This window comes from Jaculus jaculus, chromosome 1, assembly GCF_020740685.1.
Source record: "Jaculus jaculus isolate mJacJac1 chromosome 1, mJacJac1.mat.Y.cur, whole genome shotgun sequence".
Lineage (NCBI taxonomy): Eukaryota > Metazoa > Chordata > Mammalia > Rodentia > Dipodidae > Jaculus > Jaculus jaculus.
Window position 1 is genome coordinate 259,323,264 of NC_059102.1, and position 21,655 is coordinate 259,344,918.

Here is a 21,655-nt window from a genome sequence, read left to right on the forward strand (position 1 = left end):
GGAAGTGAGACTTAGAAGTCCACAGAGAGAAAGGCAAAATGGGAAAATAAAGAGCTTTTAAGAACATTACTGTACATGCCGTCCTTTACTTCTTCTTCTAAGGAAAGCCTTCATTAAATGTCTGCGATGGGGCTTGGTGGCAGAGCACCTTCCCAGCAAGCTCTGGGCCCTGGGTTCCATTCCCAGCACTGGGAAGACAAGTACCCCCACCATAGTAAAACTCCCGTTGCCGCTTGGTCTTCTGGAGTCTGACGTGTACTGCCCCACCCAGACAGGTGCTGGCCTACGGCCAGGTCCTCCCCAGAGGCCTGGCTACATTCAGTCTGTGCTAGAAACTCTGGGGAGGTTGTGGCGATTTTTATAGGAACAATTTAGGGCCAATTTGATATCATCCTTATAGAAACATATGTCACACTTGTTTTCTAATTATGCTTTTCTAGAGGGAGAAGGCATGAAGACAGTAGGAATGCCAGAAACACCCACAGGTGGCCCAGGCATTGGGTCACCATTGAGCATAAACACAACTGCTTTGGGGACTTGGGACTGCTTATAATGTCTATGATCCCCGTTCCGGTCTCACAGCACCCTGAGATTTTCCCTCCGAAACACAGAGTGTATCTCACTTCTTCATCCTTTGTAAGCACAGGATGGGCAAGGGCCATCTCTCCTTTCAGCACAAAGCCCCCAGTCAGTGGTCCCTGGCCTGGCAACTGGTAAACACTTGTCAAGTGAATAAATGGTTAATATCCCGGGACATGCCACACTTCCCAGACCAGCAATACCAGCCCACAGGAAGAGGCTCACATCAACTATCATCCCCTTGGGGAGGCCTTCCTTGATTTCTTCCAGCAGAAATGACTGCACTGTGAACCCAGAACACTTGACTGCTACTTTTATTGCGCATGTGTCCTGGCAGTACCATTTTGCTCTGTTCTGCCTTCTCCACCAGCATGCAAATTCTCTGTAGATAATCCTTCTTTCTTTCTTTCTTTCTTTCTTTCTTTCTTTCTTTCTTTCTTTCTTTTTTTTTTCAAGGTAGGATTTTGCTGTAGCTCAGGCTAACCTGGAATTCACTATGTAGTCCCAGGATGGCTTCGAACTCACGATGATCCTCCTACCTCTGCCTCCAGAGTGCTGGGATTAAAGGCGTGCGCCACCACGTCCAGCTCTGTAGACAACTTGATGCATCATTTATTACCACTGCTCTGAACAGCACCGGAACAGGAACAATAAGTGTTCAACACTGTTCTCTGGCTGCATCCTAAACCCTAGACCTCAAAGCTCGCTTGCACTGGAACGCAAGTGCCTTAGAAAATTCAGCACCATAAGAGTTTTAAGACTCCAACCTCCTGGTCTCACTCTGGCCCAGGCTGACCTGGAATTCACTATGGAGTCTCAGGGTGGCCTCGAACTCATGGCGATCCTCCTGCCTCTGCCTCCCGAGTGCTGGGATTAAACGCGTGCGCTACCACACTCGGCTCCTGGTCTTGTAATACAGAGAAAGGACACCTGCTCTTACTGAAAGCAGGACAATGTGTGGCGCTCTAGTCTCATCAACCCCATTTCCTTAGAGCCCTTCCAGAGGCTTCTCTAGGACTCACCCTGCTCCCATGGCACCCACACCTGAGTCAGAGCCCCAGGCTCAAACAGCCTGTCTGAAGAGGACTATAGTTCTATGGGATATGACTGTCTGTGGGCTTCTCCCATCACTGCCCCTCCCTCCGTCCCCCCCACTTGGGAAGGGTGTGTTTGTGACTCCATCTGGCCGGAAGGATGTCCTGTAGGTACGCTTGGAATACTGAGGCCACAGGCTCCACTGCCTACCTGGCTGAAGGTGGGGGTGAGGGTGCTTTCTGGAGAGGGTCTGTCCCTGGCTGGGCCCTCCTGCTGTCTGCAGTCCAGCTGGATCAGGTGGCGGCACTCCAGGTGGCAGGTGAATTTACAGTCTGCAAGAAGAGAACCAAAGAGGGTCAGAGGCCATGCTGAATTCTACCACCTTTCACCCGGAGAAAGAACTTGGGGGACTGTGATTCGCTCTGATGGGGTGACCAGTGCATGCAGGAAGTAGAAGGGGGGATGATGTCCCACAGGGCAGGCAAGGGCTTTGCACCTGTGAAGACTGCTGTCACCTGCACCATCTGGTGTGAGCCTGAATTCATTATTACCGTGACTCAGGGTCTTCACGGTCAGACCATCTGGCCCCAGACTGGTGCCTGTTCTAATTAACATTGGTCACCATGGGCCGCAGACCCTAGGGAGGGTCTACTTTTTCTGGACCTCATTTTGTCAATCAATCTACAAAATCTAAGAGTTGCCCGCCTGGGGCATAGGGATGTTTATAGGCACAAAGGAGGGTGTGTCTAGAAGAATGAAAGGCACTCCTAGAGACAAAGCCACTCTCATAAGCAAGAGAAACTGTTACCTCTCTTTGACCCTGCCCAGGCAGAAATGTTGGAGTGGCTCCTCTAATCCCGCTGGAACAGCCTGACAATATCACAAAGTGGGGGGAAAGCTCCCATTCCAGAGGCAGTATTCCTTTCCATGTAAGTGGACTTAATGACCAGACTTGAAAAGAGCATTCGGGACTCCTTCAGAGAGGGAGGCTTAGGCCCAGTGATGAAAAGTGAGGCACCCAATGACGCACAGCTGACTGGTGGCAAAGCCCAGGCAGCTGGTATCTTCCTCAAAAGCTTTCTCTGGAGCCTCCTTGGTAGAGGAAAAGTCAAAGGGTTAGGAGACAGGGAGAGTCAGCTAGGGGAGGGAGGATGTGGTAGCTTGCATAGATGGCCCCCAATATATTCACTGTTTTATTATGAGCAGTTTGCATCTGCAGCCACCTGGCTGGAGGCGGTGTCACTGGGCTGATCTTAAGCTGTGGTGGTGGGTTCAGGTTTCAATCTAAAGATATGCGAAGCGTGCCTAGCTGGAGTTCCTGAAGTGTGCTGTGCTGTGTGGCTTTTAGCTTGTGCCTCTCTCTCTGTGTTTGATCCTGTGAAAGCAGGCCAGTTTCTTCTGCCATTATGGAACTTCTGCTGCATCTGTAAGCTTCAATAAATCCCTTCCTCCACAGCTGTGCCTGGCCTGTATGTTCATCTCAGCGAACCTGAAGCTGTCTGCTACAGAGGAGAAGAGCAATGGAGGGAAGAATGCAAGCAGATGAAAACACCAGTCCAGCAGCAGGTGGTATAGTTTGTACAGATGGCCATGGTGACCCGGCTTCCTGCACTAGATGAGTGACAGCTCAATTATAACCCAGCCTTACATGTGCTGGTTTCCCTGGGGCCAGGTGTCAGTGGCGGACTGGCGTAGGTGGGTTTGGTGGAGCGGGGTGGGGGGAATATCAAATATGGGCTTGCTTAGTTACCCCAAGTGTTAAGGGACCATTTTGGGTTGACAAAAGCTCAGGCAGCCTGTGACCCTTCCATGTGACAAGCTCAAAAATTTTGGTACCTTTTGGCCTATTTTCTTCAAAGTGGCCATAGCACACTCCACCTTGGGGTGCAGCATCAGCTATCAGCTGGCCTTCCACCCGTTTGAGGAGTTCTAGAAGACTCCCACTCTCTCCAGTTGCTCACTTCCTTAACATGAGCCTCTGGGCTACATTCTTTGTACAAGGAATGCCCTGACAAATATGGGGACACAGAGATTCCAGAACCCTGAACACTCCTTCCTCCACGGTCCGAGTTCCCAGCCGCCTTGCCGGGGTGGCAGAAGCTCTAGCTCATCTCCCTCGAGCCCAAAGGTGAAGGCACCAGCATTCCCCCTTCAGACCCAAGTCCTCACCACAGTCACGACGGATGAGGTCAGCTCTCTGGTGGCTGCACCCTCCACCTGCGGGGACTCACAGGTGTGTCTGGGCCCCCAGGGTTAATCTATATATTGCTGAGCACAGAGACAGCTTCACCCTCAGCAGGAGGGCGCCCATAGTGCCCAGAAAATTGCCAGGGCTTTCTGACAATGTGGCACCAAGGACAGAGCCCACAAAGGGCAGCATTGTTCTAAGCTCAGCCCTGGGACGCACCTGTATGGTTCCTGGTCACGCTCCTAGCACTGAGGAATGCTCAAAGGATGCCAAGAAGTGAGAACAGGAAGAGGAGGGAAGACTGAAGCTCTCACAGCTCCAAGGCAAGGGAGGCTTTTTGACTGTCAGTTCACAGTGGGCAAGCCTCGAGGGAGTAGAAAGTTCTCTTGTCTCATGCAGTGCCCTACATGGTTGGCACACACTGTATCCATCTAGGCATCTGGGCCACTCCCTACACTTTCATTGCTCTCCTTCACTCTCTCTCTTACACACACATATCCTGGAAACCTCAGAAAAAATCTTTTTATAGACCCGATGCTGAGCTGGCCAGAGTTGGGAAGACTCCAAGGGGAGGGCTTGGAGATCATAGAAAATGTGGACACTAACAACTTTCTCCAACTAGACCGTTTAATCACAGGCTGTGGCAAAGCCACCAGCGCATGTATCCATACTTCCCGGTCCCTGGAAATGCCAAGCCCATAGCTTTGAAGCCAACGGGAATGAAGTCAGTGCCTTGGGCCACCATGCCATGTTCACACACAGAAGCAGTGGCCTGAGGGCCTGGGTGGGCCTTGAGTACAGAAGCCTTCTGCCTCCCAAGCCAGGGCCAGGTCCCAAAGGATCTAGGCAGCTGGTTCGGAGGGGACATGCCTGGCCCCCAGGAGTACTCAGGGCCCAGGAGCCTGTCAGGAATAGAAACAAGGGCACAACTTAAAGGTAGCTAGGTGCCTGCATCATAGTGGCTCAGCCATCACTGGCTAGCTAGGACACGGTTGCCACCAAGAGACAGAAGATTAGGAGCCACATTCCCAGGCATTAAGTGCTATTCTTTGAGGCAGACTGGCTTTTTTTTTTTTTTTTTTTTTTTTTTTTTTGAGGTAGGGTCTTACTCTGGCCCAGGCTGACCTGGAATTCACTATGTAGTCTCAGAGTGGCCTCAACTCACAGTGATCCTCCTTCCCCTGCCTCCTGAGTGCTGGGATTAAAGGCATGTGCCACTACATCCAGCTTTTTAATTTAATTTATTTTTTTGATGTAGAGTCTTGTTCTAACCCAGGCTGACCTGGAATTCACTCTGTAGTCCCAATCTGACCTTGGATTTAAGTGTTGGGATTAAAGGCATGTGCTCCCACAGCTGGCCTATATAAGTGCATTTTTGTTTTTTTTTTGTTTTGTTTTGTTTTTTTGTTTTTTCGAGGTAGGGTCTCACTCTGGTCCAGGCTGGCCTGGAATTAACTATGTAGTCTCAGGGTGGCCTTGAACTCATGGTGATCCTCCTACCTCTGCCTCCTGAGTGCTGGGATTAAAGGCGTGCGCCACCATGCCTGGCTATAAGTGCATTTTTAAAATCTAACTTCCACATGAGAGAAAACATAACCATTGTCTTATTTCACTTAACATTATGATTTCCAGTTCAATCTATTTGCTTGCATATGATATAGTTTTGTTCTTCTTTATCAATGAATAAAACTTTATTGTGTATAGATACCACATTTTCTTTGCCAATTTATCTGTTAATGTGCCCCGAGGCTGATTCCATAGCCTGGCTATTGTGAATCATGTAGTAATAAATACAGATGCATAGATATTTCCAGAAAAAGGAAATTTTTTTTTCATCTGCATCAGATTGATATTTTATTATAAGAAATGTTTTACATCTTAAAAGTTTCTCTGGGACTGGGGAGTTGGCTCAGCAGTTAAAGTTTCTTTTTAAAAAAATATATATATATACTTACTTATTTATTTATTTATTTATTTATTTGAGAGCGACAGACACAGAGAGAAAGACAGATAGAGGGTGAGAGAGAGAATGGGCGCACCAGGGCTTCCAGCCTCTGCAAACGAACTCCAGACGCGTGCGCCCCCTTGTGCATCTGGCTAACATGGGGCCTGGGGAACCGAGCCTCGAACCGGGGTCCTGAGGCTTCACAGGCAAGCGCTTAACCGCTACGCCATCTCTCCAGCCCTAAAAATATATATATACTTTTTATTGACAACTTCTATACTTACAGACAACAAACTGTGGTATTTCCCTCCCCTCCCCCACTTTCCCCTTTATAACTCCGTTCTCCATCATATCCCCTCCCTCTCTCCATTAGTTTCTCTTTTAATTTGATGTCATCATCTTTTTCTCCTATTATGAGGGTCTTATGTAGGTATTGCTAGGCACTGCAAGGTCTTGGATAGAGAGGCCAATTTCTGTCCGGACAGTTATATGTAAGGGGTGTCACCCTTCCTTTGGCTCATTCTTTCCGCCACCTCTTCTGCAATGGACCCTGAGCCTTGGAGGGTGTGAGATGTTTCAAATGAAACTTTTTTCTTGAGGTAGGGTTTCGCTCTAGCCCAGACTGGCATATGTAGTCACTATGTAGTTAACTATGTAGTCTCAGGCTGGCCTCAAACTTGCAGCGATCCTCCTACCTTGGCCAAGTGCTGAGATTAAAGCTGTGTGCCACAGCACTTGGCAAAATGACATTTTTTTTGACATTAGTATTGACATCTATAAAACAGAGTTATCTTTTCCCTCTCCATTTCTTTCTTTCAACTATAATGACCATTCCCATTTCCAGGAGACGTTTTAAGGAACATAAATGTGCTTCTAGGCTTGGGAAGAAGGGCCAATAGAAATTACATGGGTCACCACCAAGGGGAAATAATGGAGGCAAGCAACAATAGGGACTCCTCTCCCAAAAATGAGCCAGAACGCAAGCCCTCCCGCAGCACTCAGGCTGTAGCAGTCCCTTAGGACTATCAGAGCAAAGGACTGGGAACCTAGGTGGCGTCTAGCAGAAATTGTTTCCCAGCTCTGCGGGCTAGAAGCCTGAAGTGGAGTTGCTGGCAGCACCTTACTCCTGCCTGCCCGCGTGCCTCCTCTGCGCTTCTGCCGCGCTTCTTGTCTTGTAGCCACATTCCTCCACACTCCGAAGGCGTCTTCCCTTCTCCCTGTCTCCTATCTCTGCATGCTTGTATTTTAAAATAATACTAGCCAGATTGGATTAGAGACACCCTTTTCGCACAGGACCTTATCTTACCTCATTACATCTGCAGCAGGGCAGCAATCCTCTTTCCAAACGACGGCACATGCTGTGGTTTTGGGGGTTAGGGCTTAAGTGTATCTTTTGGTAGGGAGCACAGATCAACCTCAGGCCATACTGGGAAAACAGAACCCTTAGGCCCAAGCACATGGTAATTTTCAGGGAACCTGTTCTAGAGATCAATCTGCAGTGGGCTGGCAGGCTAGGGCCAGGGGTTGCTGAGCTGAGGCCAGGACCACCTCCTTCTACCCAGGAGTTGTGCACAAGATACCAAAGCTCTCTCCTCAACCCTCCTGCCCAGACTAAAATATGGGAAGAGGCATGGTCAGGCCCCATAGATGCAAGGTCTGGCGTCAAACCTGGGGGGCACGACTAGCTCTTTGCAGTCATTTTCAGAGCGGCAGGGAGCAGCTTCTCATCTTGTGTGGACAAAGCAGCTGCTGAGGCCAAGGGGAAGCAGACAGCGTCTGGCATGCCATTCTCTGGGCACTCAGAGCTTTCCGAGAGATCAACCACAACTTTCCCCACTCCTTTCCCTACGTTCTCAGGACCAGCTGCCTGGCCTAAACTACAGTGTGATAGAGACAGAATAGACTGTGGCCTGGCCTTCAGTCCCGACTCAAGCAGCTCTGTGACATTAGCTAAACTGCTGAACTGCTCTGAGCACTAATCTCAGCTATAAAATGGGAATCAAATTGTAATAGCCAATTCATATGGCTGCCCTGTGAGTTAAGCAGAGTTCTGATGTCTAGAGCTCCACAGGAGGCCTGGATTGAGGAGGCCCTTAGTTAATAACATTCCCTCCCCTGTTTCTCTTTTCACTACTCTGACATGCAGACTTCACTCTCTTCCCACCAAGCTGCTAATGGTAAAATTACAGTCTTACCAACCTTTCCCCAGCTACTTTCAAGTCAGACAAATAACTTTCAGTTTTTTTAAAAAATTTATTTTTGTTTATTTTTATTTATTTATTTGAGAGCGACAGAGAAAGAGGCAAAGAGAGAGAGGAGAGTGGGCACGCCAGGGCCTCCAGCCACTGCAAATGAACTCCAGATGCGTGTGTCCCCTTGTGCATCTGGCTAACGTGGGTCCTGGGGAATGGAGCCTTGAACCGGGGTCCTTAGGCTTCACAGGCAAGCGCTTAACTGCTAAGCCATCTCTCCAGCCCTAACTTTCAGTTTTAAAAACGATATATTAGGTACCACAGGGACATCTGGAAAAATACTGAGCATTGGAAAAAGCACAATTAACAAGATTTGTTTGCAAGTGTATATGAATGAGCATGCATGTGTAGCATGGTATGTGTAGTATTGTGGTGTGTGCACATGTACGTTCCCATGTGGTAACCCATGTGCTTGCCTGCATTGGCCAGAGTGAACCATTGGGTGTCTGCTGGAATTGCTTACTGTTCCTGGAGCTTAATGGTTTGTTGTTGTTGTTTCTTTGTTTGCCTGTTCATTTGTTATTTTCTGTGAGCTCCAGTGATTATCGATTCTTGGGTCGCTCTGCTTCCCTACGTACAGATGCTTATGATCACACCAGCTGTTTACGTGGGTCCAGGGATTTGAACTTGAGAAGGCTCTCAGGCCTACTTCAGCTCCCATGCTTGCACAGGAAGTGTTTTCAACCACTGAGCAGTCTCTTTGGCCCTACAAAGATTTTTAGCAGCAGAAACAGGGGTTGTCCTGAACCCTGAACCTCAGACCCAGTCTTTAGTCAGCAATTTCGGCCTTCTCAGATGTTCATTTTTTCAGCCTTGCACTGGGGCTTCTGAGCCAACACAACTATAGCAGGTCAAAGCCCACTCAGAGAGACCCTCATTGTCTTCTGGACCCCACAGGGCCCAGGCTGGCCCAGGCCGGTGTCACCCCTGCAGACTGCATCCCTGGCTGAGAAAACCCCTCTTCACCTACCCCGCCAGTTCCCTCTCAGACCTGCAATAGGCTGGGCAGCTCCCTCTGTGGCCGCAGCTCAGCCTCCCAAATTCCCCTGCTGGCCACTGGAGAAGCCCATTCACTAGGAAGCATACAAAAGGTTCTCATACGAAATGAGAACTAAGAGAGAAATCCAACAGAGCAAAACACAGTACTGCACCGTTGGCTGAATGGAGACACCCGAGGGCCTTGCTGACGAGACTCTAGAGCATCCTACCCTCTGCACGCTTCAGTTAGTGGAGGTGACGGCCATACCTACCTCAACGGGTTGCCGAATTAGGTAAATATGTACATCACAATACACAGAGATACACAGAGGGCTCAATAAATAGTAGCTATTCTCATTACCCAGCTCAGATCCAAATCTAGTCTGGCCAGCAGCCACAGCAGACTTCTGAGAGCCTGTCTATACACATCCCATCAATGTCGCCAACCTCCAGAACTCCACAGCGGCCTGAAGCTACAGGTCCTGACACCTCCTCGGAGCTCCCACTGTTCCACCATCTCCAGTCTAGGCAAGATGCCCAGGTCTCAGCTCCCTGCAGTGGAGTGGGTGGAGCGTGCCGGGAATACCTTGAGCCAGGTGAGGTAACCTTCCTTACACTGCAGAGGCATCTCTGCCATTCCCTGGGACTCCTTCTCACCCTAGCATTCGAATTGCAAAAATCCTGCCTTAGTTTTGGAAAAGAAAGTTGTTCATGGTGGGGGAATGTGAGGTAGTACCCTACTGGTGGCATCAGCTCTCCACAGGATTTATCCTAAGAATATCTTTATTTCTATCTAAACATATCTCAGTAAGATGTTCAATGCGTGACGTATCATTACATGATGACACATGGCATGACATTTTACCATGACAAAATGCTAGAAATACCCTACACATTCATCTTCTGGGACTCGTTACAGTCATGACATAGTTTTCAATGGCATGCCCTGTAGTCATCATATGAGACAATGCAGCTTGACAGTAGTCAACCTGTTTCAGGATAGCACTAAAACAGGAAAAGGCTGGGCTTTATGACCCTAATGCTTTTTGTCAACCTTTTTTTTTCTTTTCGAAGTAGGGTCTCACTCTAGTCCAGGCTGACCTAGAATTCACTCTGTATTCTCAGGGTGGCCTCAAACTCACGGCGATCCTCATACCTCTGCCTCCCAGGTGCTGGGGTTAAAGGTGTGCACCACCACACCCTTTATTTATTTATTTATTTATTTGTTTGTTTGTTTGTTTTATTGGGGGGGGGAAGAGGGACAGAATGAGTGTGCCAGGGCTTCTAGCTGCTGCAAACCAACTCCAGATGCATGTGCCACCTTGTGCATTTGCCTTATGTGGGTCCTGGGGAATTGAATCTGAGTCCTTTGGCTTTGCAGGCAAGTGCCTTAAACCACTAAGCCATCTCTCCAGCCCCCTAATACTTTTATATATACGTTATATATGTGTCTAGAAGGAAGGCCACATGCTTGCTCTGACAAATGAGATTTCAAACGATATATAAATCATATTTTTACAATAAGCACATATTTTTTACTAATGGGATTATATCATGAAAATGAACAAAGAAAAATCAAGTGCCCACCCTGTAGTGACAGCTGGCATCTTTATTTACTGTGTACCTTATAGCATCTTTGTATTACCTCACATAATCCACACTCTGCCTGCACAATGTATCTTTCTATGCATTCGTTTTTATCTTCTTTATTTGTGTATATGTGTGTGAGCATGCATGCCAGTTTGAGGTGTCTATGCTCCACCTGATTTTAGACAGTGTCTTTTGCTGCTGCAAACAAGCTGCCAGCCTGGAGAGAAAGGGCAGAATAGCTGGTCCATGAGTTCTGGGCTCTCCCGGCGCCACCTCCCATGATAGGCTCACCGGAAGCACAGATAGACGGGTCACTTTGCATCTGCCTTTATGTGGGGAGCTGCACCCTGGCTGTCAGGCTTTGCCAGCAAGTGCCCCAAACACACTCCCTCTGCTATTCTAATGCCATTTTTTTTTCCCCTCCCCATCGTCCATGGCAACATGTTGATGGGCCCAGTATTGTGAAGGTAAGGTGTAGTAGCCATAAGCACTCCTTGGCTTTTGCAGTCTTTCTGCTGCCTCTTTTGAAAGGCTTCCCGAGCCTTGGAGGCTGTATATTGATGTCTCGTTTAGTGCTGAACACTCAACTGTCACTTCTCAGCATTTTGATGGTGTGCACTCAAACACTGCTTCACAGGCATGCTAGAGGCTCCTGATGGAGCACTCAGTCTGGGGCTGGGGAACAGAAAGAATCAGAATCAGCCCCCAGGGTCATGCAAGTCCGCATATGAACTTGAACTCTGCCTGTAACTGGGTCTGAGATGCCTGAACAGTTCATCTCAGTAAAATGTAGAGTTCATTTAGCTCCAATTTCCAATTTCCTATTTTAAAAAAACATGGAGGAAAGATGATCTTTGTCAGCAAATTTGCTGCCAAAATTAGAAAAATATAAGTAAACCCCCCAATGGCAAGTAGCACTTAGTAAGAACTTAATACATGACAGTTATTGTTTTCAACTCTATGGGAGTCTGATTACCAGGCTTTCTGTTGACTCAGTATGGAATGCCAGCCAAAAGTTCTTTCTTCCTTTTCTGTTTCTTCTTTCTTTTTAAAAAATATTTTTATTTATGGGCTGGAGAGATGGCTTAGTGGTTAAGCACTTGCCTGTGAAGCCTAAAGACCCCGGTTCGAGGCTCGGTTCCCCAGGACCCACGTTAGCCAGATGCACAAGGGGGCACTCGTGTCTGGAGTTCGTTTGCAGTGGCTGGAGGCCCTGGCGTGCCCATTCTCTCTCTCTCTCTCTCTCTCTCTCTCTCTCTCTCTCTCTCTCTCTCTGCCTCTTTCTCTCTCTGTCACTCTCAAATAAATAAATAAAAATAAACAAAAAATTCAAATAAACAAACAAAAATATTTTTATTTATTTATTTTAGAGAGAGAGAGAATGGGCACGCCAGTGTCTTCAGCTGCTGCAACCAAACTGCAGATGCATGTGCCCCCTTGTGCATCTGGCTTATGTGGGTCCTGGGGAATCGAACCTAGGTCCTTTGGCTTTGCAGGCAAGTGCCTTAACCACTAAGAAATCTCTCCAACCCGTCGTTCTTCTTTCTTACTCTTTTGCTCTCTCTTTCATCCTTCTCTCTTTCTTTCTTTCATCTTCTTTCCCCTTCCCTCCTTCCCTCCCTCCCTCTCTTCCTCCCTCCCTCCCTTCCTTCCTTCTACTATATCAGCATGTAGTCCATACTGCCCTTGAGCACACATTATCCTCTTGTCTCAGCCTCCTGGGTGCTGAGGTCACAGGCCTATATCACTATGCCCAGCTCCCACTGAGACTCTGGATTTTCCCGTCCTCTTCTGCTCTATTAATGTGTACAGAAGAGCACAATTCTCCCATTCAGCCTTACTGCCTACACCTCTGTCTGTGGCAGGCCCAGAGAAGAGAGGCAGGCAGATGAAAGCGTAGGTCTTGCTTGCTGGTGAGTGAGAGGGTGGGCAGGCTGCGGTGGCCAAGCATGGAGGTCTGCAGCCACTGCCAAAATCAACATGACCTATACATGTTTCATACTCCTGGCTCAACTCCTGCTGAAGCTGGCAGCAAGGGAATGGAAACTCCCCACTCTAGGGTCAGGCAGCCGGCTCAGGTAGGACACCTGCCTCTCAGCATTTCCAGGATACTGAGCCCCAGCCTTCTTTTTTTTTTTTTTTTAATTTTTATTTATTTATTTGAGAGCAACAGACACAGAGAGAAAGACAGATAGAGGGAGAGAGAATGGGCGCGCCAGGGCTTCCAGCCTCTGCAAACGAACTCCAGACGCGTGCGCCCCCTTGTGCATCTGGCTAACGTGGGACCTGGGGAACCGAGCCTCGAACCGGGGTCCTTAGGCTTCACAGGCAAGCGCTTAACCGCTAAGCCGTCTCTCCAGCCCGTCCCAGCCTTCTTGACAGCATAAACTGGAGCTCCTTGTTTCAGAAGGCAAGACCACCACTGAGGGTACCTGGTATCCTTGCCCTAACCCACTACGCACTCCTAACTCCAACTCCAATACAGGAGAGAGAGACAGTGACAGAATGTGCTAGAAAGCCAGGAAACGAACTGGGAAAGTCAGCACAATGGTAAGATAAGGGACATAGAACTCCGACACTAGAGGTTGCTGGTTCCTCCTGGACAGACAAGGTGGGCAGTGGACAGTGCTGCGGGGGGCAGAGTTACACCCAAACCTGAGCAAGTCTGGACTGACACTCAGTTCCCATATAAAACAGAGAGTTGTGACAAGCAGTCTTCATGGAAGCAGGCCTTCCAGTCAGGCTGTGGGAAAGAAAGTGCTAGAGGACTAGGGTGGTATTGGGGAGCCTGGGTGAACCAAGGCGTAAGGAAATATCTAGGACCACTCCATTATCTCTCTCTTTTTTTTTTTTTTTCGAGGTAGGGTCTCACTCTGGCTCAGGCTGACCTGGAATTCACTATGTAGTCTCAGGGTGGCCTCGAACTCTCGGCAATCCTCCTACCTCTGCCTCCCAAGTGCTGGGATTAAAGGCGTGCGCCACCACGCCCGGCTTCCATTATCTCTTAATCATCTACCTGTTTCACCGGGGGAAGGAAGGCCTGGATGGGGATGACAATGTGTGCTCTTCCTTGAGGAACTTTTAAAAATATTTTATTTTTATTTATTTATTTATTTGACAGAGAAAGAGGGAGGGAGGAGAGAGAGAGAGAGAGAGAGAGGAGAGAGAGAGAATAGGCACACCAGGGCCTCCAGCCACTGCAAACGAACTCCAGACACATGCGCCCCTTATGCATTTGGCTACCGTGGGTCCTGGGGAATCAAACCTGGGTCATTTGCTTTGCAGGCAAGTGCCTTAACCACTAACCCATCCCTCCAGTCCCCCCTTTTTTCATGAAAGGGAAAAGCAAAAGATCTACTGGGTTGTTGCTCCACAGGTACTGAAGCAGTTATCACGGCTGGCAGTGGTGGGGCATGCCTGTGATCCTGGCACTCGGGGAAGAGCACTGAGCGAGGCCAGCCTGGGATACACAGCAAGACTTAGTCTCAAAAATAAAGAGAGGGACTTCCGGCCAAGATGGCGACCGCCTAGCTGCGCTGCAGATACCGGGGAAAGAAAGATAGATGCAGATCCTAAGGAGAGAGCTGTCCCATCATACCTCAAAAGGGGCCCAACTGAAACTAAGGACAATTGGTGAAACAAGCAAGGGTGATGCTTTCCTGATGAACTGGATACCAGCACAAGGGGGAAGGAGACCAACGCAGAGAAAAATCAATGCCTACCAAACCAGAGAGCCAGAGCCTCAGAGGCCCCCAACACCTCAGCACTGAAGCAGACCAAAGATGAACCCAACATGGCTCAGAGAAATTTTGCGGAAGAGGGGGCAGAAAGAATGTCAGAGCCACATGTTGGGTCACGATATGCAGAGACATTTATCGTACCAATAACTGTGGGCTAACTCCACAATGCACGACCCATTTACATCAACAAGGAGGGTCCATTGGGAGGCGGTAGATCATGGATGAGCCTAAACAATGGTACCAAACTGCCTGGATTTGCTGAAAAGAAAACTAATAAATTAAATTAAAAAAAAAATAAAGAGCTACCAAATTCCCTCCCAGCATTACATTTAATGTCTCAGTTAGTAACTCCATGCTGGGCCTCTTGCCACATTCCCAGATAGGCGGGATGTGTCTCCCTGTGCCCTCCTCCCAGGCCCATGCAGGCAGCCTGGCAGAAGCTGGCTGTCTGGGCAGGCCTGCAGAAGCACAGTCTTGCCCCGTGCATGGGGGTGAGTGGGTATAGGTGGGTGTGACGCACAGAGAGCACATTTACCGTCCATCACCAACCCAACTACATGTTCCCAGATGGATGCCACCAACAGAAGGTGGGCACAGTAGCCAGGCCAAGCTGATAATGGGGTTGGAAAGGGAGCCCAGGAAGGGGGACGGACCAGCCACGCTAAGATCAGACAGGGAACAGGAGGAGGTAAGCAGTGTCTACCATGTGCCAGCCACTCGGGGCTGGAGAAGGGGCCACAGGGCAGCTGGTCCCCATCCTAGTTCCAGGTCGCTTTGCTATCTGAGGGTATTGTATGCCCTGTGACATGACCCCACACCCAGTGTGTAAATGGACATATGTGTACAATTATAAACAAATTTGGTGAAGTAGAATCATTTTTTAATGATTCATGCTTCCACTCCCTACTTGGACAATGCCAGAAGTCTCCTTCTCATCTTTCATGTTCCACCCACTGGTTCCTTTTTCTGTTTGTTTTGGTTTTTTGTTTTTTCGAGGTAGGGTCTCACACTAGTCCAGGCTGGCCTGGAATTCACTACGGAGTCTCAGGGTGGCCTTGAACTCACAGTGATCCTCCTACCTCTGCCTCCTGAATGCTGGGATTAGAGGCGTGCACCGCCACGCCTGGCTTTTATCTGTATTTTTTAACACTTCCAATATTTATAATATTTACTACACAGCCCACACATTGTCTAAATTAACTCCACTTTTATCCCAGTGGCAGAGTATGCTAGATTCAATCCCCAACACAAATTCAACAAAGTAAAATAATCTTTATTCATAAATCAATTCAATCCTCTTATAACAGCTAAACAGTTTTTAATTTTGGGTTGTGGAGGGGGAGGTTTCAAGATAGGGTCTCACTGTAGTAATTTTTTAATCCGAATTCGTCTCTGTACTGTATTTTGTAGAGTATTTATCTTTTCTCGTGCAATCTGCTTCCTAATGGTATAGCCAGCACCTTAAAGAGACAGAGTCCTGTTTTATTGACCCTTCTATTCGGGGGCGGGGAGGGCACAGTGTCCTCAAGCATTATAGACTGCTGCTGACAGTGGTGGTTGTGAGCGTGGACAGAGTGCAGAGGGGGTGGGGGCAGGAGTATGCGTGGGTCCCTGATGTGTGCCCCAGCACAGTGCCCCTAAGACTGTCTCTTTGGTTGAGAATGATAAGCAGCAGTAGATACGGAGGTGGTAAAAGTTCACGGTTTGAGGGGATGACATGGCAGCAAACCAATGGACCATATTCTTCATGTGCAAAAGAATGTGGGATGGACTGGAGAGATGGCTTAGTGGTTAAGCACTTGCCTGTGAAGCCTGAGGACTCCAGTTCAAGGCTCAATTCCCCAGGACCCACATTAGTCAGATGCACAAGGGGGCGCATGCATCTGAAATTCGTTTGCAGTGGCTGGAGGCCCTGGTGTGCCCATTCTCTATCTCTCTCTCTCTATCTGCCTCTTTCTCTGTGTCTGTCACCTTCAAATAAATAAGTAAAAATAAAAAATAAATTAAAAAAAGAATGTGGGAGACAGGTCATCAGACCCTCAGACACCAAATCTGAAAGGTCCAAGTGATATGCAGGGTGTGGTCACATAGAGAGGTACAATGACGCAGCACACTTGTTTTCTGCATGTGTGTAGCATGCATCCATGGGTATGTGTATTTGAATGTATGTGTGTGGGTGGGGTGTGCATGCACATGTGCACATACATGTAGAGACCAGAGGTTGACGTTGGAGTCTCTCCCTGAATCTGGAGCTCACCAATTCAGCTACACTAACTAGCCAGCAAGCCCCTGAGATCTCTGATTGTCTACAAAAAAAAGAAGAGCTCAAAGAATATATTTTCAGGGCTGGGGAGATGGCTCAGTGGTTAAAGGTGTTTGCTTGCAAAACCTGTCAGCCCAGGTTCAATTCCTCAGTACCCACCTAAAACCAGTTGCACAAAGTGGCACCTGTGTCTGGAGTTCATTTGCAGTGGTAAGAGGCCCTGGTGTGCTCATTTTCCCTCTTTCTTTCTTGCCAGTAAGCAAATTATCTTTAAAACATAAAATATTTAAACTATAGCAGACAGTTAGGTTTTAGGGGGAATGAGCAGAGTGACCAGCCCAAGATCTTCCAAGCCAGTGCAGAACTTCCAGATTCCTCTCAGTCAGCCTTGGCCCCCCAAGAAGGGCCTCCCCTGCTCACGGCATGTGTCACTCTGCCCCAGGTGTGAGTGAGATGAAGCAGCAAGGTACCCCCACCATCTGGATTCTCTTTACCATCCTACCCCCTCCCCCAGAAGATAGAAGGAGTTACCCAAGTAACTGATAGCAAAAGACATGGGCTCAGGCGTGAGGACAAGTATGGAAAGAGGGAGAGGAAGGGTCAGTTGGGTTGGGTTTGCTGTGTGTGCGTATGTGTGTTACACATGTAACATAGGGAAGTGAATGTGCCGATGTGCATGGCCTGTGCACGCGAGTGTGGAGGCCATAGGAGACCACAAATGTCTTCCTCTATCACGCATCTGCATATTTTCCCTCAGATGGAGCCTTCTACTGATGCCAGAGCCTATCACTTTACACAAGCCCCTGAGATCTTCCAGTCTCCACTCTCCATAGGATGGGGGTTACAAGTATACATGGGTATCCCCAACTGCTTATGTGGGTGCTAGGGAATTGAACTCAGGCAGTCTCGGGCCCTCTTAGGCCTCATGCTTATACAACAAGTGCTCTTCCCTGCTGAGCCATCTCCCCAGCCCCTCTTTGCTTTAGATAAACTAAAACATACGCCACCGCCGAGAAGGGCAAAAGGCAGTGTAGCCTCTTGGTAACCTGCAGTTTGTTTGTAGTAGTGTCCTACAGACTCTGCAGTGCTGAACAGCCAAGCAGCCTGGGAAGGAAGCCTGTCCAGCGCATGCAGACTGCAGCAGGTCAGAGGAAGCTGGTACAGATGTGTAGATACAAGGTACATGCAGGGGCACACATGCAGGTATTCCTGGTCCTGGTGCCAAGAGGTTACAATGTTGCCAGGAGCAGACAGGCTATGTCTTTATGAGACAAGCAGGCTACTGCATCCAACTGGTCTTTCACACCTGCTTTGATGTCACGTGTAGACATTCAGAGTGCACTTTGCCCGAGGACACAGAGGCCTGTGCCGTGAGAAGAAAAGTCAGCAGAGAACACTGCAGCCAGCCCGCGGTGCCCCAGACAGACAAGGCTTCGGGCAGCTGCGTGGCTGGAGCCAGGACCACTGAGGGTTCTGCTCACTCACTGGCAGTTTTTCCAATGGCGTGCCCCTTGATGACGTGCTTGTTTAGCTCCAAACATTGACCCGTGGGCTGGTCTAGCTCTGCCTGTTGATTGTGTGGTGTGATAAATTCACAGACAGGAGGTTTTTGTTTTTTTGTCATTGAAGGTGTTTAAAGGGTTCACATCCCTCCTCCACTTCTGCCTAGGCAACCTTCAAATCCTATGCCCTCCCTTGAGATACAGATGACCCACATGCAAAGTGCAGATAGCCAGGTTGCAGGCTTATCCGGAGGGCCTAACTGGGGGCACTCTATACCAGAAGAGTCCAAGAAGAAACCTGCAAGGCGCCAGACACCACAGCAGCTGTTCACGTCCAACGTCATGCTTAATTTGACCAACACCAGGCTGAGGCCAGGACGCTTTGCTTAATTTTGTGTGTGTTGGGGGGAGGGGGGCTAGGGTCTTACTCTAGCCTAGGCTGATCTGGAATTCACTATGTAGTCTCAAGCTGGTCTTGAACTCACATCAATACCTCCTACCTCTGCCTCCCGAGTGCTGGGATTAAAGGCATGTACTACCACACCCAGAACTTTGCTCCTTTTTATGCTTGGAAAAAAAACAAAGCTCACACAGATTATTCTCTCCATGGAAGACCTGACAGCCAGGAAGTGCTTAACTCCAGCATCCACATGCGAGTCACCCAGTTTTCAGCTGCTCGTGGTGTTCTGGGAGAAGGCACAGGTATTCCAGAATCCACTAATCCCACCCTCTCTGAGTTCTTTCTTCTCCTCTGCTCTTGTATAAGTCAAGGCACACTGCAGGCACCGGACAGTGTTTGAAGGAACTTAATGCTGCTTCAGGCCTGAGTGATTGTATTAAATCTATTACTCATTGGGTTGAATAGTAAAGGAGCAAGGAAGCATGTGTGTGTGTGTGTGTGTGTGTGTGTGTGTGTGCATGAGAGAGAGAGAGAGGGAAGGAGGGAGAAAGAAACATGAATACTGGTGAGCATTTAAGTCAAGAAGCTCAGGAGCTGCTGGGTGCGGCGGCACACGCCTTTAATCTCAGCACTCGGGAGGCAGAGGTAGGAGAGAGTTGTCATGAGTTTGAGACTACTCTGAGACTCCATAGTGAATTCTGTGTGAGCCTGCGCTAGAATGAAACCCTACCTTGAAAAAACAAAAGTAAAAGAAACTCAGGGCTGGAGAGATTGCTCAGTGGTTAAGGTACTTCCCTGAAAAGCCTAACAACCCAGGCTCAATTCCCTAGTACCCATGTGAAAGCCAGATGTCCAAAGTGGCACATGTGTCTGCAGTTCGTTTGCAGCAGCCTGCAGCCCTGGTGTACCCGTTCTCTCTCTTTCTAAATAAATAAATAAAATACTAAACATAAGTTCAGTAACCAATTCTCTTCTTAGTAAAGGTAAGTAAATATATATTGATGAGGATAAGTTGTTTCAGGCTTGCTAAAGAGCATTTGTATCAAAATAAGGAATGAGGGCTGGGGAGATGGCTTAGTGGGAAAAGGTACTTGCTTATAAAGCCTGCCAACCAAGGTTCAATTCCCCAGCCACCCATGCAAAGTCAGATGACAGGCATGCATTTGCAATGGCAAGACACTCTGGCATGCCCATACATACACACATACAAATAAATATTTTTTAAATGAGGATTATATTTGGTTGAATTTAAATTCTTATTTTTCAGACACTATTAGGTGTGTTCAGGGTGGTATGACTGTAGACTAAATTCGTACTTTTCAAAAGGTAAACCTTTAATCAGAAGTTTTCTAATCTTTTTCTTTTCTATTTTTTTTTTGTCAGAGAGAGAGAGAGAGAGAGAGAGAGAGAGAGAGGGAGTGTTAGTTGGCATGCTGGGGTCTCCCGCCACTGAAATTGAACTCCAGATGCATGTACCATCTTGTGAACATGTGCAACCTTGCACACTTGTGTCACCTTGTGTGTCTGGCTTACATGGGACCTGGAGAGTTGAACATGAGTCCTTAGGCTTCACAGACAAGTGTCTTAACTGCTAAGCCATCTCTCCAGCCCTAGAAAAGTTTTATCTTTCATGGTCAGTGTCCTATTTTTTAATAATTTATTTACTGACTTTTTTTTTTTTTTTTTTTTTTGGTTTTTCGAGGCAGGGTCTCACTCTGGCCCAGGCTGACCTGGGATTTACTATGTGGTCTCAGGATGGCCTTGAACTCATGGCAATCCTCCTACCTCTGCCTCCCGACTGCTGGGATTAAAGGCGTGCGCCACCATGCCCGGCTATTTACTGACAATTTTTATCTATGTATATAATATAGTCTGATCATATTCCTCTCCCATTGCCTTCTTGGTCCCCTCTTCCTCCATCCCACTGAACTCTTTCTTCTTCCCTATTAGCCCCGCTTCTACTTTGAAATTATATATATATATATATATATATATATATATATATATATATATAGTACATGTATATAATTTTGTTTGGTTGGTTGGTTTTGTTTTTGAGGTGGGGTCTCATTCTAGCCCAGGCTGACCTGACATTCACTCTGTACTTCTAGGCTGGCCTCAAACTCATAGCAATACTCCTTCCTCTGCTGCCTAGTGCTGGGATTCAAGGCATGTGCCACCACGCCCAGCCTGATATATTTTTTGTGTGTATGTGATCCATTGAGTTTAGTCAGGGTTGCTTGCATAAGCACGGGTGGTGGGTGTTTATTGGAACACAGGCAATCTTGGCCCAAGCATGGGATTTCATTCTCACTCTACCTCTAAGACATGCTGTGGTCACCTAGATCCATAACCTACTCCTGAATGTATTGGCATATGTGGAGGAAAGTGGGGCACGGTGCACTGAGAGAGGTCACACACTCCAGTGATCTCCAGTCATCAAAGGGAAGCAGCTATTGGTTCATACAGTGAACAGAACCGGTGGCAAAAGGGCTCCAGCCCTGGCCATGTGACAAGAGACCTTAGTTCTCTGCACTGCCTCAGCTGTGAACCACAGTAATTCCTTGCCCCTCCCACCACACAGGGATTAGAGCAAGGAATGATATTAGGAACAAATATAAATGCTTTGAGTCTCACAGACAGTGCCACAGCAGTGTAAGATGCTGGAGATAACATGACACAGCAGAAAATGCTAGAAGGTGGTGTCTGGGATCCCAGTCCCAGTGCTTCCACAGAACCTCAGGAACTAAAAGAGCAGGATAGAGGAAGGGACCGTGACAAAGCCGCTTGCCTGTTGTCTCTTTTGCTTTTATATTTCACCCACCTCTATGCTGTCCCGCTATTCTTCCCCAAGTAAGGGCCATTCTCACACTAATTAGTGCTCAGCAAAGAAAACCAGAAGCCAGTCACTGCCTGAGGCTAGGCTCCTTCCAGCAGGTTCTGCTCAGTAACTTCCATCCTTGCACAGCCACTCATATTCCCACTAGCCTTATAGGTGGGAAAGCTCTGCCCAGAAATGTGGTACAGCAGTTTGGCAAGATCCCAAATCTCTCCCCCTCCATGACCACCAAGAGTTATGGGACAGACAGGATAGAAAATAGTGGCCATCCAAGACACCAGATTCCACAGGCTCAGGAACCCGGATAACAATGACTACTTGATTTCAGCCCAGGGGAGGTTGTT

The 21,655-nt window shown here is 48.1% G+C and overlaps 1 protein-coding gene across 2 annotated transcripts in view; it reads right to left on the bottom strand.

The window, feature by feature from the left end:
• The window catches only part of Rassf5 (Ras association domain family member 5), a 78,383-nt gene that overhangs the window by 42,378 nt on the left and 14,350 nt on the right, over nucleotides 1-21,655 (bottom strand). For both annotated transcript variants that reach the window (XM_045147415.1, XR_006636788.1), the window contains exon 2: nucleotides 1,825-1,946. In XM_045147415.1, the coding sequence (XP_045003350.1) occupies nucleotides 1,825-1,946 (122 nt within the window). The remainder of the gene's footprint in view (nucleotides 1-1,824; nucleotides 1,947-21,655) is intronic.